Raw genomic sequence first — 27,476 nt, forward strand, 5'->3', positions numbered from 1 at the left:
TTGCTAAGCAAAATCACCTCACCACTCATGCCTCCAGAGAAGTATGATACACACACAGCTCTTGCCTTGTAGAGCCTTACAGTCTACTATATACTATTCTCACCCTACCCTGATCATTGAGAGAAAAAAGGCTTCAATAAACAATCCCTGGGTACCTCTCAACAGGTATGAATCATTACATTCTGAAGCCACACTCTAAAGCAGCACTGTCCAACAGAAATACAATCTGAGCCATATATATAATATAAAATTTTCTGGTGAGCACTTTTTTTTTTTTTTTTTGGTGACAGAGACAGAGAGAGCGAGAGGGACAGACAGGAAAGGAGAGAGATGAGAAACATCAATTCTTTGTTGTGGCTCCTTAGTTGTTCACTGATTGCTTTCTCATATGAGCCTTGACCATGGGGCTACAGCAGACCAAGTGACCCCTTGCTCAAGCCAGCGACCTTGGACTCAAGCTGGTGAGCCTTGCTCAAACCAGATGAGCTCACGCTCAAGCTGGCAACCTCTGGGTCTCGAACCTGGGTCCTCCACTTCCCAGTCCGATGCTCTGTCCACTGTGCCACCACCTCATCAGGCGGTAGCCACATTTTTAAAAGATAAAAAGAAACAGTTAAAATTAATCTTAATATATTTTACTCAACCCAATGTATCAAAAATATTATCATTTCAACAGATAATCAATATAAAATTATTCTGTTATTTTTCCTATCTTTGAAATTCAGTGTTTTACACTTACAGCACATCTCAATTCAAATTCACCACATTTCCAATGCTCACCAGCCACCCGTGGGCAACACAGATCTAGATCCTGGCTCCCCAGAATAAGGATGGCCAGTGCACTACTAAGTATGGGATTAACTGAGCTTTTCTTGGCATTTTCTTAATTCCTTTAACTTGTGAAGGATGACCATGTTATAAGAAAGCTGTTGATAGCACTGGGCAGATTTTGGTATTATAACAAAAAACTTCATAATAATGTCAATCTAACACTTGCTAGAAAACATGGAGATTAAAACAGAAATGATAAAGAAAGGTCAAGAAGCTCTTTCACCCACCAACAATTCGACCTCTGGTTGTCCTCTGATGCCTCTCTAGCTTGGAGAGGCTGCAAGTGGTCTTTTCTCAAAGCCAGGAACAGCTCAAGACAACTGCAAAGGAGAAGGCCTGTGATCTAAATGACCTAATGAGTCAAAACCCAAATGTGCTAAGGACAAATGAACAACCTGAGGCAACATGGTGAGGACAGGCCAGAAAGGCTGAAGATTGTGAGATAGAAATCTAGGGCTTAGGCCGTGCAGGATAGAAAGAAGACTCAGGAAGTGACTTTGAAGGCCCTCCATCCCTTCAAATGCTGGAAGACCAAGGTAGACTAAGTTCACGAGGCTAAAGTGCAGACCACACAGCCCAGACCTCAGCACAGAAGTCTTTCATGGCTGTTGTTCAGGACAGAGGCACATTCTTTAAGGTAAGTCACACTAATCACTATCAGTATGTGCCATCTTGGATATGCACAGTGCCAAAGAGCTTGGGCCTCCAACTGGAGTTGGGTTCTCTAATAGCTAAATGAAATCCTAGCCATGTGGCCAAGTGCTAGACATTCTGTCCCACATCTCATATGCATTTTAGGAGGAACCACAGCCCCTGCCTCAAGCACTAAATTGGTATAAGTGGGCAAATTATTTTGTGAATGAATGGAGTTAATCTCCTTTAAATAACTTCATGGCCCTGGCCAGTTGGCTCAGTGGTAGAGCATTGGCCCGGCATATGGAAGTCCCAGGTTCGATTCCTGGCCAGGGCACACAGGAGAAGTGCCCATCTGCTTCTCTACCCCTTCTCCTCTCCTTTCTCTCTCTCTCTCTCTTCCCCTCCCACAGTCAAGGCTCCATTGAAGTATAGTTGGCCCGGGCGCTGAGGATGGCTCCATGGCCTCCACCTCAGACACTAGAATGGCTCTGGTTGCAACAGAGCAATGCCCCAGATGGGCAGATCATCACACCTAGTGCAGGGGTCGGGAAACTTTTTGGCTGAGAGAGCCATGGAAGCCACATATTTTAAAATGTAATTCCATGAGAGCCATACAATGACCCATGTATGTTATGCGTTATCCATTAAAAATTTGGTGTCCCGGACGACAGCTGTGATTGGCTCCAGCCACCCGCAACCATGAACATGAGCAGTAGGAAATGAATGGATTGTAATACATGAGAATGTTTTATATTTTTAACGTTATTATTTTTTTTATTAAAGATTTGTCTGTGCAGGTAATAGCAAATGTTGGAGAGGCTGTGGAGAAAAAGGAACCCTCATACACTGTTGGTGGGAATGTAAAGTAGTACAACCATTATGGAAGAAAGTATGGTGGTTCCTCAAAAAACTGAAAATAGAACTACCTTATGACCCAGCAATCCCTCTACTGGGTATATACCCCAAAATCTCAGAAACATTGATACGTAAAGACACATGCAGCCCCATGTTCATTGCAGCATTGTTCACAGTGGCCAGGACATGGAAACAACCAAAAAGCCCGTCAACAGACGACTGGATAAAGAAGATATGGCATATATACACTATGGAATACTACTCAGCCATAAGAAATGATGACATCGGATCATTTACAGCAAAATGGAGGGATCTTGATAACATTATACGAAGTGAAATAAGTAAATCAGAAAAAACCAGGAACTGCATTATTCCATACATAGGTGGGACATAAAAGTGAAACTAAGAGACATTGATAAGAGTGTGGTGGTTACGGGGGGAGGGGGGGAAAGGGAGAGGGAAAGGGGGAGGGGGAGGGGCACAAAGAAAACTAGATAGAAGGTGACAGAGGACAATCTGACTTTGGGTGATGGGTATGCAGCATAGTTGAACGACAAGATAACCTGGACTTGTTGATCTTTGAATATATGTAACCTGATTTATTGATGTCGCCCCATTAAAAAAATAAAATTATAATTTAAAAAAAAAAAGATTTGTCTGTGAGCCAGATGCAGCCATCAAAAGAGCCACATCTGGCTCGTGAGCCATAGGTTCCTGACACTTGCCCTAGTGGGCATGCCAGGTGGATCCCAGTCAGGTGCATGCAGGAGTCTGCCTCTCTGCCTCCCCACTTCTCACTTCAGAAAAATACAAATGAAAAAAAAGCAAAAAAACCCCACTTCAAATTCTTCCATCAAAGAATCAAAAGAGTAAAAATCTGAGATTTTGAACTTCAAAAAAATCCATGAAATTAATTGTATTCTGTCCCATAATTTGCCCTTGTTTGTTCCATCCAAGCCAAACCAATTAACATTCTAGGAGGATGTGCCTTGTTTATACTGTGGTTTGTTTATCCCTTTGAACACTAATTGGCCAGCTGAAGTGGCCTAGTCATACCGCCCAGAACACACCTTTGCTTCTATCTTCCTGAATATCTCTCAAGCCAGTCTCCATGCCCAAAATGTCCAGCCCTGTCAATCACCTACTGATAACTTACTAATTATTCAAGCCCAGTTTAATTGCTATCCGAGCTCCTCTATGAAGTCTCCCCTGAAGGTCCCTAACCAGAGCCTCACTCCTTCAAACTTGATCTTTCTGTTCCACCCACTTGGCCTCTGATTATGATCTGTGTAGGTGTACTGTTAGATCAAGAATGCATATCTACTCTCTCACCTGCCAAAATTTTCTGAGTTCTGTGCTGGGCACTGTGCTGGACTCGTGCGCTCCATGTATTTTGTCCTCCTGACTATTCACATGTCCAGCAGCAGCACTTCTCCTTACACATCCAAGAGATTTTTCGCCTGGAGGTCAAGGACTAACCCAGGGCCCTCTGGGAGATGTGGCAGAGCCCCAGGCATGGGAAAAGATGTCTCCAAACCATACACTAGCCTGCCCCCCTCACACCCAGGAAATCTGATACTTATGCTCCCTATTCATGCAAGACCAAGACCACTACACTAGGTGTTCTTTAAAACCATATTTTAGCTTTGGATCTCCTCAGAACCAGTATATTGTCTTAAATAAAATATAGAATCATCATGCTTATTAACTAATTCTTATTACCAAGAAAAAAAGTGATGATCTCACTCACCTGGTAACCACCTAATGATCACAACTCATCACAGACACCACTCATGCCACTCCCTTCAGGGACTCAGCAATGTGAGCTGTATGTACCATACATGGGGCACTTTGGAGGGCTGAATTTCCAATGGACTTCACCGTTTAGCTGCTTTATTACCTTTGGATCTGGGAAGATCTTCTCACATTAAACCTGTTGTGGAGCGTAAATGGCAAAAAGCCTTCGTAGATTCAAGGCTTAGCAAAAGGCTAAGTTCTCCCCCTAACATCTGCATATTGGCTATGATGCTGAGTATTTGCACCTACTTCACTTGCTTCAGTAAGTTGCTAGAAGCAATTTACATGCCCTTCTTCTTACTCTTTGTTCAGATGTTGGTTGATTTCGCTTATGCACGGTGGGGGGATTCCTGTTTATGCCTTAGGAGAGTTCTTGTTTTAGCCTCAGATGTGTATCTTTGTATCAAGGACTTTCTTGATTTGCATGTGACAATATAATAAAGCAAACTGAGGCTGTGGGGCACTCGGATATTGCCATCAGCATTGCCTCCGATCACATCCTTTTTTCTTAATGAGTCTGTTTTCTTAATTCCGCACCGTTCTCACTCAAAACCCAGAATTAGGAGCCACGCTGGTCCGTGGCAAGTGGCACCCAAACAGAAGACTTGAGTACAAGGAAACTAAACTGAAGGCAGGTGATGGAATTCCCCAAGTGAAGTGTGCATAGTGAGTAAAGAAAGTGTTTTTTTTGGTTTTTTTCTTCTGTATTTTTCTGAAGCCGGAAACGGGGAGAGACAGTCAGACAGACTCCCGCATGCGCCCAACCAGGATCCACCCTGCACGCCCACCAGGGGGCGACGCTCTGCCCCTCCGGGGCGTCGCTCTGTTGTGACCAGAGCCACTCTAGCGCCTGGGGCAGAGGCCTAGGAGCCATCCCCAGCGCCCAGGCCATCTTTGCTCCAGTGGAGCCTCGGCTGCAGGAGGGGAAGAGAGAGACAGAGAGGAAAGAGAGGGGGAGGGGTGGAGAAGCAGATGGGCACTTCTGTGTGCCCTGGCCGGGAATCGAACCTGGGACTTCTGCACGCCAGGCCGACACTCTACCACTGAGCCAACCGGCCAGGGCATAAAGAAAGTTTTTGAGGAAAGTATAATCGGGAGTAAAAAATTATGGGACAGTTAGGGTAAAAAATAAGGGACTTTTTTGTAGAAATGTTTCCATATGAAGACAAATCATTGTCTGAAGAGTATCAGGGTGAGCTGGAAACAGAGCATGACTCGGATAAAAACTCTGTGGCTATAGCTGCCTTAGCCGCGGGGCCTCCGCTGCCCTCGGCTCCATCCTATGTTCAACCCTCTGCTCCTCCATTCCCTTATCGGGCTGATTCCAGAGTCTAGGGCTCAAAATCTGGGAAATCCCCTCTCCAACAATTTCGACCAGGCTCGAAATATAGGGGAAACAATAAATGGCTTTGCCTGTTTTCTTGTTGTGGAAAGACAGGACGATACAGGGAGACTAGTGTGAACATGAACCTGTACCTTTTAGAACTCTGAAAGAGCTTAAACTTGCTTGTGTTCAGTATGGGCCTACTGCCCCTTTTTCACTTGGTTTATTAGATACTATTAGGGCAAAGGCTCTTCCCCCAAATGACTGGAAGGCGATTGCTCGTGCTTGTCTCTCCAGGGGTGATTATTTGCTGTGGAAGTCAGACTTTCATGAAAAGGCCATTGAGGTAGGAGAAAAATCTCAGCATAGTCAACCTGAGCCGCCAGTTACAGTGACTATAGAATTTGAAAATGGATAGGAGATTCAGGTATTAGGAAAGTTACAGCTTTTCCTGTCCTGATCTGATTTTCTTTAATGTTTTGACTGCAGTCTTCTGAACTATCATTTTGTTTCTTTCTTATTCTTTGCCTGGAAATTGAGGCAGGGGACCTGTGTTGGATCTGACTATAGAAAATATCCCAGCAGCTGCCGAGAGCAAATTTTCTTGGGGAGATTTTAAGTCCCATTCTTCAGTCCGTCAGAAAATGCCCTGACGAAAATCAGGCAGGCATCTTTCTAATCTGGTTGTGCTCTGAAATCCTGGGTTTCTCTCTGGTTTGTCTGGTTCGTCTAATTCTTGTTTCTGTTTAGTCTTTGTTTAATGTTGTCTAAAATGTGTCTGTTTTTAAGACCTGAACTAAGTTCTTTTTTTGCATGCAAAAATTGGAAATGCTGGCTCTAATATTTAGAAAAAATGATTTTAGAACTTGTAAGGAGTGCTCATTTAAATTTAAATAGAATAGAATGTAGATCCTTAAGAGTTACTAATTTGATTAGTGCATTGTGAGGTGTGTTCAGAGTTAGGAGCCAAATAGCAATTCAAATATTAGAATTAATCAAAGTTATATGTTATACTTGTGTTTTTTGTGTATAAATTGTCTTGTTTATGTGTATGGTTATACTCTGGTAGGCAAAACAAAGGAATTGAGCAAAATTAAGCACGGCCCTAATAAGTCATTTCAAGAATTTGTCTAAAGCTGCTTCAGGCAGTTAGAAGAATAGTATAAGGATGCTATTATAATAGTATAATTCTGCTACTCAGGCCACATCCTGCAAAAGGGGCCCCAAGGAAATTGGTGATTTGGCTCCTCTGATTTTGCCTATGGGATTTAAAAGATAGGTCAGGAACACCCTGAAATGGAACTAACAATACAAGGGTGTAAATTTAAAAGACTTTTAGAAACTGGGGCTGATGTATCTGTTATTGCTAAGCTACATTGGCCTCCTTCCTGGCCCACTCATGCAGCAGTCACAGAATTACAAGGTATAGGGTGGAGTAAATCCTCTCAACAAAGCTCTAGTTTTTGCCTGACCTGTGGTGGCGCAGTGGATAAAGCGTCAACCTGGAAATGCTGAGGTCGCCGGTTCAAAACCCTGGGCTTGCCTGGTCAAGGCACATATGGGAGTTGATGCTTCCAGCTCCTCCCCCCTTCTCTCTTTCTCTGTCTCTCCTCTCTCTCTTTCTCTCTCTGCTTCTCCCTCTCCTCTCTAAAATGAATAAATAAAAATAAAAAAAATAAATTAAAAAATTTTTTTTAAAAAAGAGGAGGGTACCCTTAAAAAAAACAAAAAAAAACCTCTAGTTTTTTACAATGGGAAGATAAAGAAGGTCATTCTGGACTCTTTTAGCCTTATGTGCTCCCTGGATTGCCAGTTAATTTGTGGGGTAGACATGTTTTGAAAAATATGGTAGCGTTGCTTGTCAGTCCTACTAGTTTAGTCAGTGCTCAAATGCTTTATCAGGGATTTTTGCCCACTAAGGGACTAGGGAAAGAACAACGGGGAATTCTCATCCAGATAAAGAGATTGTGTTGACCGTTTTGCAACAACTAGAAATATAACTCCTGAAAAGGTACAACAATCTTTTACCTTTTTCTTATTTAGGATAAATTATTGAGGGACAACAAATTCGTCCACAAAAATTAGAAATCAGGACAGCTCATTTGCAAACTTTAAATGATTTCCAGAAATTATTAGGAGACATTAATTGGCTTAGACCTTCCTTGAAGTTAACTACCAAAGAACTGAAGCCACTTTTTTATATTCTTAGAGGCTCGGCTGAACCCGCTTCTCCTCAGCTACTTACAGCTGCAGGACAGCAAGCTTTAAATCTTGTAAAAAAGCCTTGCAACAAGCACAACTAAAATGCATAAATCCTGAAGAATCAATTGGCTTACTAATTTGTCCCTTGAGTTACACTCCAACGGGACTATTGTGGCAAGCTTCAGGTCCTATTGAATAGATCCATTTGGCTGTCACTCCTAAAAAAGTTTTATCTCTGTATTTTGATCTTGTCGCCTCCTTGATTATCAAGGGGCATAGGAGACTAGGTGACTCTTACAGCTTATAGGTTTTGAGCCTCAAATTATTGTTGTTCCTTTTTCAAAGGATCAACAACAACGGCTCTGGGAAACTTCAACTAAACGGTAAATTGCTTTTGCAAATTTTACAGGCCAAATTGATTCTCACTACCCAGCTAATAAAATAGTTTAATTTTCATTAATTACTACATTTGTATTTCCTAAAACAATTGTTAGTGAGCCCATTCCTGAAGCACCTACATTCTTTACTAATAGGTCCAGGTCAGAAATAGTAGGCTTAATAATCGATGGACAAGTTTATACTGAAACAATCGCCTTGAAGTCAGCTCAAAAAGTAAAATTACATGCCATTATCATGGCTTTTCAGCATTTACCATGTTCCTCCTTTAATATGTATACGGACAGCAAATACTTATGGTTATTTCCACTATAGAGACTGCTGTCTTAGGGACAACTGCTGATGAGGAACTATTTCAGCAACTTCTCCTTCTTCAAAGACTTGTATGTCAACATAGAGCTCCATGTTTTATAGGACATACTCGAGCTCACTCCATGCTCCCTGGAGCTTTAGCACAAGGGAATGCCCTTGTTGATCAAGCTACCCAAAAGAGAATTATTGGAGCAACCATGACAGATCAAGCATTCCAGTCTCATACTACTCATCACGAGAACGCTGCAGCCCTGTGTAAAAAGTTTCAACTTTCTTGGGAAGCAGCACGGCAGATTGTTAAATCCTGTCCAAGGGGTCCTATACTACAATCTGTCCCTTCATTTGGAGTTAACCCTCGAGAACACCTACCAGGACAACTTTGGCAAATGGATGTTACTCATATACCTTCATTTGGCAAACAGTCCTTTGTCCACGTTACAGTGGATACTTATTCTGGATTTATAGTAGCCTCTGCCAGAACAGGAGAGGCTGTTAAACATGTTATAACTCATTGTCTGTATGCATTTTCTATTATTGGACTTCCTAAACTGATTAAAACTGACAATACTCCTACATAGGTAGGAAAATCATTTACTATATTTTGTCAAACCTTTCGAATTATGGGTATTTCTTACAATCTTTAAAATCAAGGTATTATTAAAGTGTACCCAGCAAATATTTAAGGTCAATTTAAAAAAATATAAAAGGGGGAGTCATATCCTGGAACTCCTGCAAACCTACCTTATCTTTAAAAAATTTCTTTTGAATGCTGATAAACAGGAGATGGCAAATCCTTTTCTCCTGCAAACTTCTACCCTCTTCTATTTGATCTAGCTAATAATGCTGTTTTGTCTTTTTCCAAATAGCTCCAGATATACGGAAAAAGTTTATATAAGCAGATGGGGATCCTCAAACCCCTCAGTGAAATCTTTTGAGCATGTTTTAAGGTCTATAATGACCAAGAGGCAGACAAAGCCCAAAAGAGATCAGGTAAAATACCAGCTCTTGGCATATGCCCTTAAAGGCTCCAATGCCCTGAAGGGGCCTCATAGATCTCCATCAGGGCCCTGCTTCAATAGTGGAAAGGAAGGTCATTGAATCAAAGCCTGCCAGGCTTACATGCCTTTCCTTTATGCCTCCTGCCTCAATGCCCCATGAATATTTAAGGAAAAAGGAACACTAAAAGGTAAGCTGCCCCCTTGCTCCTCTAAGGGAGGGTTCAGTCTCTTCCAGCCCTGCTCCAGCCAACTGTGACCTCACCTGGCCCAGCCTGCTGGGACTTGCCACTGAAGGCTAAAGGTGCCCATAGAAATTGGCCCCATCTCACATGGACAAGCCTAGGGTCTTTCTTCCAAGTAGCAGGTAAATTGATCTAATTTCTTATGGACACAAGGGCCACTTACTATGTCTTGCCTGAATATTTGGGTTTTTATTCATTCCTTCGAAGATCTCTGTTGTGGGTGTTGATAGTCCCATTTTCTGCTGCTTTGTTTAATATATAGTGTTTCCTTTATGCCTTCTGCCTCAATGCCCCATGAATATTTAAGGCTGAGACCTGCTCCTAATTTAGAGCTCTCTTTCTCCTTTTTGCCAACTTCTGTTACGAATTTACCTCTGCCACCCAGCATAGTGTATCCCAAGGTTCTCTTCACCACACCACGGTTGCAGAGCTCCAGGGAAAAGCACCCTGGTCTCATCTCTCCAGGCAGAGGAGAACAGAAGCTCCATCTCCACACATGCTGCAGATGGCTTTTCCAGTCTACCTGAATCATTACCAGCTAGAAACAGTGGTCATTGGGACATGGACATGAGCTGCAAAGTATAGAAATATGACAATTCCAGTGCCATCTGGACTTTTCCCAGAACTCCTGCTCCTTGTGACAGCTCCTAATGGACTGAACTGGGGTTGGGTTGCATTTGCAGGGATTTGGAATGGTACTGGTGCCAACTTGGACTTGGTGAACATATTAAGGACATTACTCTTTTATAGATTCTTGTTATATTGGCTAAGAATGTGCTTAAAGGCTTTAATTACTGTAATGTATTAGAATGTTTGGGTATCTGTTAGCATTGGCTATACTAATTTTGTTTGTTCTGTATTTTTTTCAGTCTGCCTCCAAATTAGAATCTGGGAAACTAGGAAATCATATAAGTGCAAATCTCAGCACACAAATTAAAAAGAAAAAAGAAAAGGGGGATATGTTGTGGACCGTAAATGGCAATAAGCCTTTGTAGATTCAAGGCTTAGCAAAAGGCTAAGTTCTCCCCCCTCCACCTTCATATTGGCTATGATGCTGAGTATTTGCACCCACTTCACTTGCTTCCTTAAGTTGCTGGAAGCAATTTACATGCCCTTCTTCTTACTCTTTGTTTGTTCAGATGTTGGTTGATTTTGCTTATGTATGGTGGGGGGGATTCCTGTTTATGCCTTGGAAGAGTTCCTGTTTTAGCCTCAGATTTGTACCTTGTAACAAGGACTTCTTTGATTTGCATGTGACTACATAATAAAGCAAACTGGGGCTGTGAGGCACTTGGATATTGCCATCAGCATTGCCTCCCGATCCCAACCTTTTTTCTTAATGAGTCTGTTTTCTTAATTCCACACCGTTTTTACTCAAAATCCAGAATTAGGAGCCGCACTGGTCCACGGCATCTAACACTAAAATGGGATTTTACATGGGCACCACAGAGCCAGCATTCTCGGCCCAAACACAGTACTCCTCTCCTCTTCACTCCTTTCACACTGCTGACTAACTTATGTACGTCTGTGTGTATCAGGATACATCTATAGATCACAAGACTGTTTTGAAGACAGAGACATAGCTTTTTTGTAATCTTCACAATGGTAGATGTCATTTTTAATGTTTGTTAAATTTTTTGAAACAATTCTTATTTTTAAAAAATCCACACAAATAAGAAAGTGCTCTGAGATTTAAATGATAAAAAAAAAATCACTGTACTTGGAACAGTGCTCCTAGAAGAGGTTGATTAGATATGGTCCACACTGTGACAGAAAAATATAAAAGAGATCACAGAGATTAGAGTTGATTCAGAGTGAAAACCCCTGGAAAGGAAAAACCTGTGGTGTCAGTAATCTCTGAACTATTTCCTCATTAAGAAAACACGAGAACAGAGCCCCACAGGCTAAGGACTGTTCTGTAAGAAGGCGAGAGCCTGGAAGGCAGAAGTTCTGTACAACGTTTGATTGATGCTGTGTACCTCACTTCCAGAGTCAGCAGGAGAAGCAACAGGAATTTTTTCAAATATCTTTTTATGATTGTTTTTAGGTCTGAGGTCTGGTGGGGGTGGGAGTGGGGGACCTTATGCTTCTGAAAAGAAAGGGAGAGCAGCCTTTTGGAGGCCAAGCACAGCAAGGCTGCCTCCCACAAAGAGCTCTGGTACTGACTCCCAGGCCCTACCTGGAGAGTGCGGCTCCCAGGCTCTAGGAGGAAGGAGCCAGTGGCCTTACTCAGCCAAGGAGTGAGGGCCTCAGATCAACACAGAAACCACAGCAATCGCGTGGAAGCCCAGAGTGGAGAGGAATCCAGGACGTGACATCAGCAAGATCTAGCCCTGAACTCTCTAAGTTTTGAGCAAATGCCTTGCTTCAAATATACTCTACACACATGCACAGCAGTCACCACTGCCTTGGAGAGAACACCATGTGTGGAGTGAAAAATGGGGGAGAATTAGACTGTTTGGCTTCTTTGGTAGCTAAAATTTAGCCACTCTTCTTTTTTTCCTTGAAAGAAACTACTACAGAATAAATCCCTATTTTTACCTTTCTGAAGATAGTACAAACAGTGCACAGGTTTATTGTTATTGTTATTGTTATCATTATCAACGAGGAGGGGACGCAGAGAGACAGACTCCTACATGTGCCCCAACCACCCAGCAAGCCACCTACCAGGTGATATCAGTTCAGCCCATCTAGGGCCATTGCTCTGCTATTCAGCCACCAATCTATTTTGGTGCCTGAGGTGAGGGCATGGAGCACCCAGGGCCAACTTGCTTGAATCAATGGAGCCAAGGCTGCAGGAGAGGAAGAGAAAGAGACAGAGAAGGGAAGAGAGAGGGGTGGAGAAGCAGATGGTTGCTCCTCCTGGGTGCCTTGACCAGGAATTGAACCCAGCCAGGCCAACACTCTACCACTGAGCCAACCAGTCAGGGCCAGCTTTTGTTTTTTAGTGGAGACTCAGTGCTTCTTTTGAAACTTAAATTTGTATCTTACATCTATTATTAATAATATAGATTCCTTTGAAACTTAAGTTTGTATCTTACATCTATTATTAATAATATAGATTTAATAAATTCCAAACCGTGAAATACAATCCAGTTTTTGCTGATTTCTGAACTAGGAACTCCTAGGTCATTTGGCTCTTTTCACCCCCCGCTGCCCACTGTGTTTGCACCGACAGCTGTGGCGACAGCCCCACCCCCTGCTCTGACCGCACTCCCAGTCGGTTATTCCTATAGAGAAACCACTTCACTTCCTTCACTTTCCAGAGCAGCCTGTTAAACTGAATATTCTTCCTGCCCTCATAGGGATTTTGGCTCCAATGAGTTTTGAGAGTAATGTACAAACTAAGAAATGGATCCATCTTAAGTGTGACCTTTAAAATGGAATGCAAAACAAGAAAGGAAACCCAAACCAATTGGAAAGCTTTTTGCAATTTAGTGAATAAATAAGCTCCATTCAATATGTATCTTCCATTAATTATAACCGCAAGAAGACACCACTTATAAACCAAGAAGCCAATTATAAATTCAAGGAAGAGCCTCATCTTAGAGGTGCAAAAATAAAGATTATTACATGCTTCACGTGCTAAAAATGTCATATCAAAAATAGGGTATTATGTCGTAGCACACAAGCAATAAGCCATATAGTAAAACACTGAAGATCTTGACAAACATAGGGATTGAGAAGGATCTTTGCCTTAGACTCTGGGATTGTGAATTCAATGGTTTGTTGCAAAGAATACAAAAGCAAGAATGTCCTGGGGACCTTTAAAATGTTTTGGTTATTACTATTTTTCAATAAAAGAATCAACAAACCTGTATGCATTACTACCTATTACTAATAAAAAATTAAAGTGATCCAATATGCTCATCGTTTTGAACCATGTGTTATTTCCTCCAGGGCTGATACGTTAAAGGGATAACTACAGAGAGGAAGACCGTGTGAGCACACTTTATGATTTATTCACTTAACAGCTCTCCATTAGCTTTGTCAGAATTTCACTGAAGTGTTTGAAGAGCCTAATGCGATGGGTTTAGAAGTCAGATTACTTTGCTTTTGGGCACAGAATTGCTGTAATATTTCAATAAGCCTGCCAATTGCATCAGTACATTTAAAACCATGAAGTTTTTCAGTACCAGTTTTTAAGGGAACTCTATATATAATGGAGCAAGGGACATAAAATTTAGAGGAATTAAGTAAGGTTCTTTATTGCTCTAAGATATTAATCTAGATATAATTCTATGAAAGCTCAGATAATATATGTTAAAAGTTTAGGCTCTCTAATAAATGCTTCTATTGGTTTCAGTAAAAATGTGCTATTGAAGAGGGTCTATCAGTATTCCCTGCTGGTGGTCTAGTGACCCTCTGGGACAGGACATGTCCCCATTGTGCAGGGCTAGCCTGAGCACTGCAGGTGACTGTCCTTCAAATGGCTTCACCCACAAGACACTGCGACTACCAAAGCCATTTCTGCACATTTCCCTTTACTGGTGTGGACCCCACCCGAGTCTCAGATGAACCATGATCCACTGCTTGAAGGACTATATGAGCACTCCCCAGGCGCAGAAGAAAATACTGGGCCCCTTAAAAAAAAAGAGAGACAGAGAAAATAAAAATATATGTTAACTATATTTTTAGATAAATAAAAAATATTATGTACTATTAATGTTAAAATTGCACATATAAAACCAAATTTGGTGTCATTAGAAAAAAGTGTAAAGTTGGGGTTTTGTGGGGCCCTTCAGAAGTTGGGGCCCAGGGCGCGCACCCAGTGTGCTCGCCATTAAATCTGCCTCTAGCTACATCCAAACACTCTCCAACAGTATCGTAATAATGCATTCACTTGTCTGCCTCACTAGACTGCCAGTTTCCTAAGGGCTGGAACTACAGCCTATTTATCTTTTTCTCTGCAATGAGGGACTGCATGAATGAATGCAAGATCTGTCAACCTGTACTTAATAGATAATGAAACTGAGGCTAGCGCCTACGTAACTAATTGGCAGCAAAGCTGGGACTTGAACTCTGATCATATCCTATCAGAGAGGAAATTAGAAGAGCCACCTTTGTATTACAAGAACAGAATATCATGGTTTGCAGCGAGATGAGCAATATTCATTAACAGCAGTAATAATCGCACATTTCCCCACCTGAAAAGAGGAAGGGAGTTACTCCCTTAAGATTGTAATTTACATGCAATAAGAGCATGAAGAACAGAATAATAACATTAGGATTTTTTTATTAGCTTTCCTAAAGAGTTTATTTCTAGAAATAGATGGACTTAACCAAAATGAAAACTGCCCAGGAAAGACTGAACTTCAATCCCAGTTGGCTTCTGGCAAACATATTTTACATATACTGTAGTTGTGTATATATGTATGTATATTTCTATATATGTATAATATATATACAAACTATTAAAGTGATTATTTACACATAAAATAAATATAATACATTCCTTATTAGGCTAATTCCCAAGGTTTCAATAAGTTACTTTAGATCAGAAGTTCTCAAATTTCTGTGTCCAGAAGAATCACTAGGATTCCTGTGAAACATTACAATCCCTGAGTCCCAACCCCAGCATTTCTTTTCTTTTCTGAAGTGAGAAGCAGGGAAGCAGAGAGACAGACTCCTGCATGCGCCAACCAGGATCCACCCCGCAAGCCCACTGGGGGGTGATGCTCTGCCCCTCTGGTGCATCGCTCTGTTGCAACTGGAGCCATTCTGGTACCTGAGGCGGAGGCCATGGAGCCATTCTCAGCACCCAGGCCAACTTTGCTTCAATGGAGCCTTGGCTGCAGGAGGGGAGGAAAGAGAGAGAAAGGAGAGGAGGAAGGGTGGAGAAGCAGATGGGCACCTCTCCTGTGTGCCCTGGCTGGGAATCAAACCTGGGACATGCACATGCCGGGCCAACACTCTACCACTGAGCCAACTGGCCAGGGCCCCAACCCCAGCATTTCTGATTCAGAAATGTGTGACTCAGGAGTCTGAGAAACTGTATTTCTAAAAATGGAGGTGAAATTCATGTAACACAAAATTAACGATGTTAAAGTGTTCAGTTCAGTGACATTGAGCACATTCACAATGTTGTGCAGCCATCAGCTCAGAAAATGGAATTTTAACGAACACTCCATGTACGGTGGTCCCCACGTGACCTATTGAGAGGAACCACCTTAAATTCTCCAATGATGATGACAAGGAACGAGCAGCCTCATGGATCTCCCTCTTTATAAAAGGAGATTTTTTTTTATTTTTTTTTATTTATTCATTTTAGAGAGGAGAGGGAGACAGAGAGAGAGAGAGAGAGAGAGAGAGAAAGAGAGGAGAGGAGAGAGAGATGGGGGGAGGAGCAGGAAGCATCAACTCCCATATGTGCCTTGACCAGGCAAGCCCAGGATTTCGAACCGGCGACCTCAGCATTTCTAGGTCGACGCTTTATCCACTGCGCCACCACAGGTCAGGCAAAAAGGAGATTTTTTTAAAAGTCAACTTCCCTTAACATTCATATGTTAAATGAATATGCCTCTTCCTCTCCCTTTCACAAAATATAAGTGTGCTGACAGGAAGCTAGTTTGTTGCAGGGTTTTCTGTAGTAATGGGTTTGGCATTTACTTGTTTGGCTGCACCCAGTATCCCATGCTTACAAAGAAGAGCAGTGCTGTGTGAACTGAAGTGAGAAACCTGGGGAAAAGGAACCACTGCTCTATGATCAGCCACATCCAGGTCCTGCTTCCTTCGGTTTAATAACGTATAAGCACATTATTAAATTCTACACCAGGCAATGAGATTGTCAATAAACACAGAAAAAGGCTCCAGAGAAAGAACTGCAGATTAAGTTTCTCCTTAGAGTCAAACTCTCACTAAATGCAAGGACACTGGTTATTCTGGAAAGAGTTATTATAAATATACACAGGTCGGACTCGGAGACATTGCAGGTTCAGTTCCAGATCACTGCAGTAAAGCAAGGGCCGCAATCAAGTGAGTCGTGTCCTTCTTGCTGGTGGAAGGTCTTGCCTTCAATTTGTAAAAGAAATGCAACATCTGAGAAACACAATGAAGAAAGATGTTGAGATCAATCTGTTTTCAAGGTTTTAGAATTGGTTTTTCTAGTTTTAATTCATGATCTAGTTGTTCCAGAGTAACCTCTAATTTGAGCTAATTTTACTCAGGGTCTGATTTCGTTGAAGATTCCTGACTTTTAGCAACTATAAAGATCAGCCGTGGTGACAGGAACCCAGGTTAAAGTGGCATCTCTACAACAGCCCCCAGTGCCACTTGTCTTAACTAACACCTGCTAACATAACAGAGACATAGAACAAGGTGAAAACAAATCCCAAGGTGAGAAACCAAGATTGACAGACAAACCTATAATGCCAGGATCCTGGAGAAACTTCCATGAGCTGTAAGGCTGAAGGAGCCAGGCTCAGGAAACAGGGCTGGCCTACTCCGTTAGTCTCATGACATAGAATCACCCCACCTACCTGGAAGGAGACAGGAAGGAAGCCTGGGAGAAGACAGAGCTAGTTTCTGACATGACCAGGTCAGTATTACCTCCTCAACTTCCTATGTGCAGTTAGAGATCACAATTCCCAGAAAGAAAAAAAAAAAAAAAAACTGAAAGAGTGGCCCACTCTGTCTTGAGAAGTGACCCCAAAGGCAGTCTTGCAGGTAAGGAACTAGGAAGTCTGTCAGCCTGTGCATGCTGGAGTCATTTCAGTGGAGCAAAGAATTGGGGAGTCAAAAGCCCAAAGCAGGTCATTAGGTTCAGGAGAGTACCTGAGACCAAGGCCTAAGGGCCACTGGGAACTGAGTGAGTGGTGTGCATCACAGACACTTCACTGCTCTACTCAGAGTGTGAGGAGAGCTGACAGTGATTTACTATGGAAATAAAGATACTAGAAAAGCACTACTTGGGAAAAGCCTGGGTTCTAGGAACAGAAGTGTAGAAAGTCCAAAGTAGATAAAGGACGATGAGATGAGGCAAAAAAAGAAAAGAAAAGATGAAATGCAAAAGCACAATCGATTAGGGTTAATAGGTACCTCAAGATCTGGGTTTGAATTCTAGCTCTTCCATTTGTTAGATGAGTGGCTCTCTTAGTTCCTTTGTGCTGCTATAACAAAATACCACAGACTGGTTTGCTTACAAACAACAGAAGTTTAGTTCTCACAGTTAGTTCTTCAGGCTAGGAAGTCCAAGATCAAGACCAGCATGATTGCCCTTTGGTGAGGACCTTCTTCCTGGTTCAGAGCCAGTGTCCTCACATGGAAGGGGTGGAAGTGGGGTGCTAGAGATCTCTCTGCAGTCTCTTTATGAAAGCATCCATCTCACTCATGAGGGCTCCACCCTCATGACCTAGCATCTGCCAAGGCCCACCTTCTTACATATTCGCACTGGGTGTTAGTGTTCCAACATGTGAATGTGAGTTAAACATAACATTCAGACTATAGCAGTGGCCTTGGGAAAGTCACTTAAACTCTTTAATTTTAATTTCTTCATTTATAAAATGAGGATAAAGAAACCTATTTCACAAGGTTACAGTGAGCTTTAATGCTTATGAAACCTATTTCACAAGGTTACAGTGAACTTTAATGCTTATGACATGACCAGTAATAAGAAAGTACAGAAAAAGCACTCGAACAGGACCCAGGCATGTAGTAAACATTTAACAGTAGCAATTATTATTACTAACAAGCTTAGAAGAAAAGTGAACTGGCCACAGACGGGTAGCTCAGCTGGTTAGTGTCATCCTGATACACCAAGGCTGTGGGTTCGATCCTCAGTCAAGGCATATACAAGAATCAACCAATAAATGCACAACTAAGTGGAACAACAAATCAATGCTTCTCTCTCTAAAATCAAGAAAGAAAAAGAAAGAAAGGAAGGAAGAAAGGAAGGAAGAAAGGAAGGAAGGACAGAAGGAAGGAAGGAAGGAAGGAAGGAAGGAAGGAAGGAAGGAAGGAAGGAAGGAAGGAAGGAAGGAAGGGGAAGGGAGGGGAGGGGAGGGGAGGGGAGGGGAGGGGAGGGGAGGGAAGGGAAGGGAAGGGAAGGGAAGGGAAGGGAAGGGAAGGGAAGGGAAGGGAAGGGAAGGGGGGAAGGGAAGGAAGGGAGAGAGAGAGAAGGAAAGGAAGGGAGAGAGAGAGGAAGGGAGGGAGGGAGGGAGGGAGGGAGGGAGGGAGGGAGGGAGAGAAAGAGGAAGAAAGAAAGAAAAATTGAGGCCAACAAAGGATTGCAAAGAAAATAAAAACAAAATCAATAATAATCTACATTGGAGATATTAAAGAGCAAAATTAAAACTGCACAAACATCTAACTGGTGATGTAGAGGAGCTCCAAAAACTGAAAAAGGTTAAAGAACCGAAAATGGGCCCTGGCCGGTTGGCTCAGTGGTAGAGCGTCGGCCTGGCGTGCAGAAGTCCCAGGTTTGATTCCCGGCCAGGGCACACAGGAGAAGCGCCCATCTGCTTCTCCAACCCTCCCCCTCTCCTTCCTCTCTGTCTCTCTCTTCCCCTCCTGCAGCTGAGGCTCCATTGGAGCAAAGATGGCCCGGGCGCTGGGGATGGCTCCTTGGCCTCTGCCCCAGGCGCTAGAATGGCTCTGGTCGCAACAGAGCGACGCCCCGGAGGGGCAGAGCATCGCCCCCTGGTGGTCAGAGCGTTGCCCCCTGGTGGGCGTGCCGGGTGGATCCCAGTCGGGCGCATGTGGGAGTCTGTCTGACTGTCTCTCCCCATTTCCAGCTTCAGAAAAATACAAAAAAAAAAAAAGAACCGAAAATGATGAAATGCTGAGTCAGTGATTCAACTACTTACTAAAGATATTTTCGGGAAATAAATCAAGCAGAACAAAAGCAATAAACTAAAATATGAACAAGGAAAACTTCCTGGAGTGAAAAATAATCTCAGCACACAGATCAAAGGGCTCACTATATTTCTGGCAAAATTAATTTTAAAATAATTTAAAGACCCACATCTAGATATAATTCAGCAAAAAATCTAAACTATGGAGATAATTAAAAGAAAAAAAGCCTTCAAAAAAGGTTTCAGGAACCAGCTTAATCAGAGAGATCTTTCAAACAATCTGTAAACTGTTCCAGAGCATAGAAAAAAATAGAAAAACCATGCAAACTATTTTATTAAGTTAGCATAACCAAGACAACAAAACTTGACTGAGAAAAGAAGCCTCCAACCCACTTTTCACTTCTGAATTGATAAAAAAAAAAAAAAGCTAAATAAATCTCTGGCAAATTGAATTCAGCAGAATAATAAAAATGCATATGCACGATCAAGTAGGACTTAGCCCAGCAAAGCAACGATGGCCCAGGACAAATATACCATTAATATATCATAGTGTTAGAATAGGAGACAAACTTATCATAAGGTAATCCCCATTTTCCTAGTGAAAAGCTCCAAAAATTATTTTTTCTGACTTGAATTAAATATGAATGATGAAATAATCATCTATTTAAAAGTATATATACACATTTGAAATCATAGAATAAAAGATCTTAAAATATTGCTCCCCCCCTCACTTTCACATATCATGAAAAAATTTTATTCCACCTCTTCCCATGCCTATTTGATATCAATTTCTGTTGTCAGAGGAGGCACTCTGACATATATGTCAGTTTCCCAGAGCTATCATCTTCACTTCTGCCTGAGTACTTTTCAGTCTGTATATGATACATTAACATATATACTTTTGTTTCAGGCAATTATTTATCTTTAAATTGTATCATTGTGATCTCCACAACAAAGATTTGTTTTATAAACTATCCCCTTCCAATTCTTATAATCCTGAGCTCATTTCTCAGGAATAATGACTAAATCAGTATTAAATCTCTTGGACTCTTTTTTTAAATTGATTCTTTTAGTGAGTGACCTCTATAAGTATTCAATACCAACATTGAGCAAAGTGCTTTTACTGAGATGTTCAAAATAAAGCCAACTGAGAAAGACACTCAGAACATGAGCGATGTGGTAAGAACTTATATATAAGATTTCTCTATCTTTTCTGAAGAATGAGCCTTGGGAGAGAAACAAATGTTACCTTAAAGCAACCCTTTCCACAACAGGGCATATTGAGAAATTTATAGCATTTGTATAGCACTAAAGCAGCTGAACAAGGTGCGCAGGATGGCTGCTATGCCTGGCCCTGCCCAAGCTCCTCGGTAGACCAGTATTGGAACACACCATGGGGAAGCTCTGCTGGATAACGAGGTCCAATAAGAACATCCAGATCATCCTTTGCATTACCTCAGAAGCAGGAGACTGCAGTGGAGCCACAAAGGTTGATTCCTGGCTCTGCCTTGCTGTGTGACCTTGGGCAACTGTGTGACCTTGGGCAAGTCACTCAGCCTATCTATGCTTCAATTCTCACATCTGCAAGAGAGCTACTGTGAGGATTAACTGAACTAATTAATATACAGCACTTAGAACTATGTCCTGCACATAGTAAGCACACAATAAATGCTAGATTCAATCATGCCTGGTTAAAAGCAAAACAAAACAACCTTTAAAAAAGCCAAAAAATAAATTACGAGTAGAATAACCAGATTAATTCCTCTACATGCTGCTTCACACCCTTACATAGTTACTTTACAACCAAACTCACCAGATCACAAACCCAGACCTCACCCTGGGAGTTTCCAGTTAAATAACCAGGTTTTAGCTAAGAAACACCAGAGATTTGAGAAAGCCTCCTTCATGAAAGCAGGCTAAAATAAGAAACAAACAACCTTAGAGGAAGAGAGACAATGTTGGGAGAATCAGCAAACTTAAAAATATATCCTTTTTTTTTTTTTTTTTTTGGATTTTTCTGAAGCTGGAAACAGGGAGACAGTCAGACAGACTTCCGCATGCACACGACCAGGATCCACCCGGCACGCCCACCAGGGGGCGATGCTCTGCCCCTCCGGGGCATCGCTCTGTTGCGACCAGAGCCACTCTAGCGCCTGGGGCAGAGGCCAAGGAGCTATCCCCAGCACCCAGGCCATCTTTTACTCCAATGGAGCCTCGGCTACGGGAGGGGAAGAGAGAGACAGAGAGGAAGGAGAGGAGGAGGGGTGGAGAAGCAGATGGGCGCCTCTCCTGTGTTCCCTGGCTGGGAATCGAACCCAGGACTTCTGCACGCCAGGCCGACGCTCTACCACTGAGCCAACCGGCCAGGGCCTAAAAATATATCTTTATACACATACATCTACATAAAATTACTCACACACATATAATTAGTGGTTAAGAGCACAGGCTTTGGAGATATAAATTATTAGGTCCATAAAGAAAAATCAAAACTTTACAAAAGGAATTATCAGAAATCAAGAACAATTTTTTTTTAATTATTGAGAGGCAGGGAGGCAGAGAGACAGACTTCTGCAGGCGCCCTGAACAGGATCCACCTGGCAAGCCCCTTAAGGGCATGCTCTGCCCATCTGGGCCACTGCTCTGTTGCTCAGCAATGGAGCTATTTTTAGCCCCTGAGGAGAAGGCCGAGGAGCCATCCTCAGTGCCTGAAGCCAACTTACTTGAACCATATAGCTATGCTGCAGGAGAGGAAGAGAGAGAGAAGGTGGGGGAGGGATGGAGAAGCACATGGTCGCTTCTCCTGTGTGCCCTGACCAGGAATTGAACCCGGGAAATCCACATGCCAGGCTCTACCACTGAACCATCTGGCCAGGGCCATAATTCCTTGATAATTAAAAAACTCCCTGGCCAGTTGGCTCAGTGTTAGAGAGTCAGCCTGGCATGTGGAAGTCTTGGGTTCAATTCCCAGCCAGGGCACATAGGAGGGACGCCCATCTGCTTCTCCACCCTTCCCCATCTCCTTTCTCCCTATCTCTCTCTTCCTCTCTTGCAGCCAAGGCTCCATGGCAGCAGAGTTGGCCCGGGCGTTGAGGATGGCTCCATGGCCTCCGCCTCTGGTTGCAGCAGAGCGACACCCCAGATGTGTAGAGCATAACCCTTAGTGGGCTTGCTAGGTGGATCCTGGTCAGGTGCATGCGGGAGTCTGTCTCTCTGCCTCCCCGCTTCTCACTTCAGAAAAATACAAAACAAAACAAAACAAAACTATAGTAGTTTCAATAAATTGAATAGAACTGTTAAATATAAGAAAATTTCCCAAATAAAAATAAGAAAAAAACAGGAGAGTAAGAGAGAGAGAGAGAGAGAGAGAAAATTAGAGGATTAGTCTCAATATCCAAATAACAGGAGTTTTGTAAAGGCAAACTAGGAGAAACATAGGATGGAGGGTCAAGCAAATCTGAAATAAATAGGAAAATTTCCCATAAAAAAAGGAGCTAGGTTTTCAGATAGAAAATATTCTCTGAGTTCTCAGCATAGTAAGTAAACCCAAAGTACTTCCTTAGGGAAACTATAGAAAACTACGCCTAATGGGGAGGGGAGGTGGAATTACATATATAACAGATTACAAATCAGAATGATATCGCCATAATGAAAATGATTTTCAAAAAAATCTTCCTTCTTCTTTTCTGTTTTTTTCTATAATCAACACGTGTAACTTTTATTGTCAGAAAATTTTAATATAAAAAATCTATATTTGGAGACTCTAGCCTAGATTTAAATGGCTCCATGTCTTACCTGTCTTCATAATGTCACACACTGTCTCTTTGCACTGATACAGAGACTCCTGTAGTGAGCAGTGCTAGTGACAGAGCTGAGGTTGTAGAGGTTGCTGAAAACAAGCCATTCCAAGGATTCACTGCCCAGCTGAGTGATGTCCACACACATGTACTCAGAAAGCACTTGTTTTCAAGTATATTCCCAGAATATTTTGGTATTTGAAGAAAGGTGGGGAAGCCCACAATTCTTTTTCCTTAGACACATCTTTCTATCCATTACGATCATGTCTCTAATCCCACAGTTAGCATTTATTTTAATAAGAAACTGCTAAATGCTCAAATTTGTGTTCATCCCATTTATCAAATACTATGTCTTAAACTTTGCCAAGAGATGACGTCCTTATTGACTGGCTTACCTGTGGAGAAGATGAACACTGTGTTGTTCCACAGACCACGCCTTTTTAAGGCTGTGGTAACGTTTCCCACTGCTTCATCCATCAGGGACACCATTGCCGCATAGTGACGCCTGTTCTTATCTTGGATGAAGTCATACGGCTTCAGGTATTCCTCAGGAACTTGAAGGGGCTCGTGGACAGACTGGAGAGCAAGGTAGAGAAATAGAGGCTGGAAAGAGAGTTTGTGCAAATCAATCAAGATGGCATGGAAGTGCGAAATATATAGAGGTCTAGATTTATCAGTTAATAAAAGTAATATCAACACAACAACAAACAGAATGGGTTGAAAATATTCATAAATCATATGCCTGATAAGGGACTTGCATCAAGAATATATTAAGAACTCTTACAACTCAATAATAAAAGACAATCAACCGAATTACAAAATGCACAACAAATTTGAATAGACATTTCTCCAAAGAAGATATACAAGAGGCCAGAGCATATGAAAAACTGCTCAAAATCATTAGTCACTAAGGAAATGCACACCGAAACCACTCTGAGGTCCCACCTCACACCCACTGGGAGGTTACAATGCAAAACTCGGAAAGTAACAAGTGTGGGTGAGGGTGTAGAAAAATGAAAATCCTTATTCATTGATGGTAGAAATTTAAAATGGTGCAGCCAATTTAAAAACAATTTGGCAGTTCCTGAAATTGTTAAACAGAGTACCAGGAATGACCTAGCATTTCCATTCCTAGAAAATGAAAGCTCAAGTCCACACAAAAACTTGAATATAAATGTTCACAAGGCATTTTTCATTATAGCCAAAACTTGGAAATAACCCAAATATCCATCAGTTAATGAATAGGTAAACAAAGTGTGGTATATTTTAGGCAATATACAGCAACAGAAGAAATGCTATAAGCAAAAAAGGAAAGATGTAGTAACACACGCTATATAACACAGATGGACCTTGAAAACCTCATGCTAAGTGAAAGAAGCCAGTCACAAAAGACCACATGTAGTAGGATTCCATTGACATGAAATGTCCAGAGAGGCAAATAAATCTATGGATACAGAAAGTAAATTAGGGGTTGCCTAGAGCTGTAAGGGGGTAGGGAAAGGAATGGGGAGTAATTGCCAATAGGTACAAAATTTCTCTGTGTTGTGATGAAATATTTTAAACTTAGATTATGATGGTTGCATAATCTGAATTTACTATTGAATTGTATACTTTAAATGGCTGAATTTTATGGTATGGGAATTATGTCTCAATAAAGATGTTAAAAATGTAACAAAATACACAAGATAAAAGATTTAAATCTAAAAGCTTAAATTTAAAATGGCCTAGAAGACTCTGACCCAAACAAATAGCATCAATCCAACAACCACCGTATTTCCCCCATGTATAACATGTTCCCATATATAAGACGCACCTTAAATTTTGGGGCCTGAAATTTGAAAATAAAAATGTATTACATGAAGTTATTGAACTCAAGTTTTCTTCATCATAAAATTCATACAACTTCTCATCACTGTCAACACTCCCATCCGTTAGTTTGTCCTCATCTGTGCCTGATGATGAATCACTGTCTTCATATATTGCCTCATCCTCAGTTCCACCTATGACATTTGAAATGCCACATCTCTTAAATGACTTGACAACGATCTCAATCTTGATATTATCCCAGGATCTTTTCACCCAGGTACAAACTTCTCCTATAGTTGTTTCTTCACTCTTCCTGCTGGTGTCAAATTTCCCCAGAAGACTTCATCCATTGGTTCGATTTGTCTCTCATGGCAGCTTTGAAAGGTTTGTTAATACTGACATCAAGTGGTTGGAGCTGGGATGTCAAGCCTCCAGGTATGATGGCAAGTTTTGGTTTTTGCTCTGCAGTAATCTTTGTGGGGCTTTTTGTTTTGTTTTGTTTTTGTAATTTCCTGAAGCTGGAAATGGGGAGAGACAGTCAGACAGACTCCCGCATGCGCCCGACCGGGATCCACCCGGCATGCCCACCAGGGGCGACGTTCTGCCCACCAGGGGGTGATGTTCTGCCCCTCCGGGGCGTCGCTCTGCCACGACCAGAGCCACTCTCGCGCCTGGGGCAGAGGCCAAGGAGCCATCCCCAGCGCCCAGGCCATCTTTGCTCCAATGGAGCCTTGGCTGCGGGAGGGGAAGAGAGAGACAGAGAGGAGGGGGGGAGTGGAGAGGCAAATGGCGCGTCTCCTATGTGCCCTGGCCGGGAATCGAACCCGAGTCCCCTGCACGCCAGGCCGACGCTCTACCGCTGAGCCAACCGGCCAGGGCCATCTTTGTGTTTTTTGTTGTGTGTGTCCTGAACTGATCAAGCACCAATAGGGCAGGTTTGTGTAAGAGCCCAGCTGGTCTCCTTTTCCAAACTTTCTCAAACCAGATCTTCATCCCATCCTGATCCATCTAATCCTTGTCATGAATGTAGACAATCACTCTTTGAGGAATGTCTTCTTTTGGCATTGTTTTGTGTTTGAAAATCAGCATAGGAGGCAGCTTGGTTCCGTCAGCACAACAAGCTAGAACAACTGTATAGTGGCTCTTTCCATGTCCACTTGTCTTCACAGCTACAGTTTTCACTGCCTTCTTATCAATAGTTCTGTTATGTGGGACATCAAATGGAAGGGGACTTCATCCATATTTGTAATTTGTCCCAACTCAAACTGATGTGTCTTCTGACACTGAATGACAAAATGATGGTATTCAAGGACCTTTTCTGCTCAGAGCTTTCGGGCATCTTTTGGGCAAGTCTGGTGCATGTACGCATGCTTAGTCCATTCTGTTTCATGAACCTGAAGCACCAATTGTGTCCTCCTTTGAAATCAGTAACTTCTTTTCCATCAGTAATTCTTCTTGCCTCATGCTGAACCATCTTTGTGAACACAGGAATTCCAATGCCCTTTGCTCTTCAATCCATGTCTTCAATTCCCTCTAAATCAGGCCATTTTGCTGACTTGCCTCTCATGGCCTTCTTCTGTCATGACGTTTTCAGTAGGGTTTCTTCTTCCCATAGCCAGTCTCGGATTGAGTTCTCAGTTGGAGGAGGGCCAATCTTACGATCAGCAGCACGATTTCCATTCACTTTTGCAAACTGGGTCACTTTTAACTTGAATTCAGCACTGTATAAAAATCTTTTCTGAGCCATTTCTGGGCAGAACATGGTAAAATGTAACCTACCCCAGTAACAAGGGCGAAACAATGAGTGCAAAGACAACAAGTGCGAAAAAGTGGGAAATGCAAGTAAAAAAAAAACTACAAACACTGTATAAGATGTACCCAATTGGAATGTAAAGTAGTACAACCATTATGGAAGAAAGTATGGTGGTTCCTCAAAAAACTGAAAATGGAACTACCTTATGACCCAGCAATCCCTCTACTGGGTATATACCCCAAAAACTCAGAAACATTGATACATAAAGACACATGCAGCCCCATGTTTATTGCAGCATTGTTCACAGTGGCCAGGACATGGAAACAACCAAAAATCCCGTCAATAGATGACTGGATAAAGAAGATGTGGCACATATACACTATGGAATACTACTCAGCCATAAGAAATGATGACATCGGAACATTTATAGCAAAATGGTGGGATCTTGATAACATGATACGAAGCAAAATAAGTAAATCAGAAAAAAACAGGAACTGCATTATTCCATACGTAGGTGGGACATAAAAGGGAAACTAAGAGACATTGATAAGAGTGTGGTGGTTACGGGGGGGAGGGGAGAATGGGAGAGGGAAAGGGAGGGGGAGGGGCACAAAGAAAACAAGATAGAAGGTTACAGAGGACAATCTGACTTTGGGTGATGGGTATGCAGCATAGTTGAACGACAAGATAACCTGGACTTGTTGTCTTTGAATATATGTATCCTGATTTATTGATGTCA

General features: G+C 42.1%; 1 protein-coding gene across 2 annotated transcripts in view; it reads right to left on the reverse strand.

The window, feature by feature from the left end:
* ARSB (arylsulfatase B) overlaps positions 1-27,476 on the reverse strand; it is a 272,665-nt gene that overhangs the window by 195,474 nt on the left and 49,715 nt on the right. For both annotated transcript variants that reach the window (XM_066273638.1, XM_066273637.1), the window contains exon 4: positions 23,574-23,781. In XM_066273638.1, the coding sequence (XP_066129735.1) occupies positions 23,574-23,781 (208 nt within the window). The remainder of the gene's footprint in view (positions 1-23,573; positions 23,782-27,476) is intronic.

The sequence above is a fragment of the Saccopteryx bilineata genome, chromosome 4 (genome assembly GCF_036850765.1).
Source record: "Saccopteryx bilineata isolate mSacBil1 chromosome 4, mSacBil1_pri_phased_curated, whole genome shotgun sequence".
NCBI lineage: Eukaryota > Metazoa > Chordata > Mammalia > Chiroptera > Emballonuridae > Saccopteryx > Saccopteryx bilineata.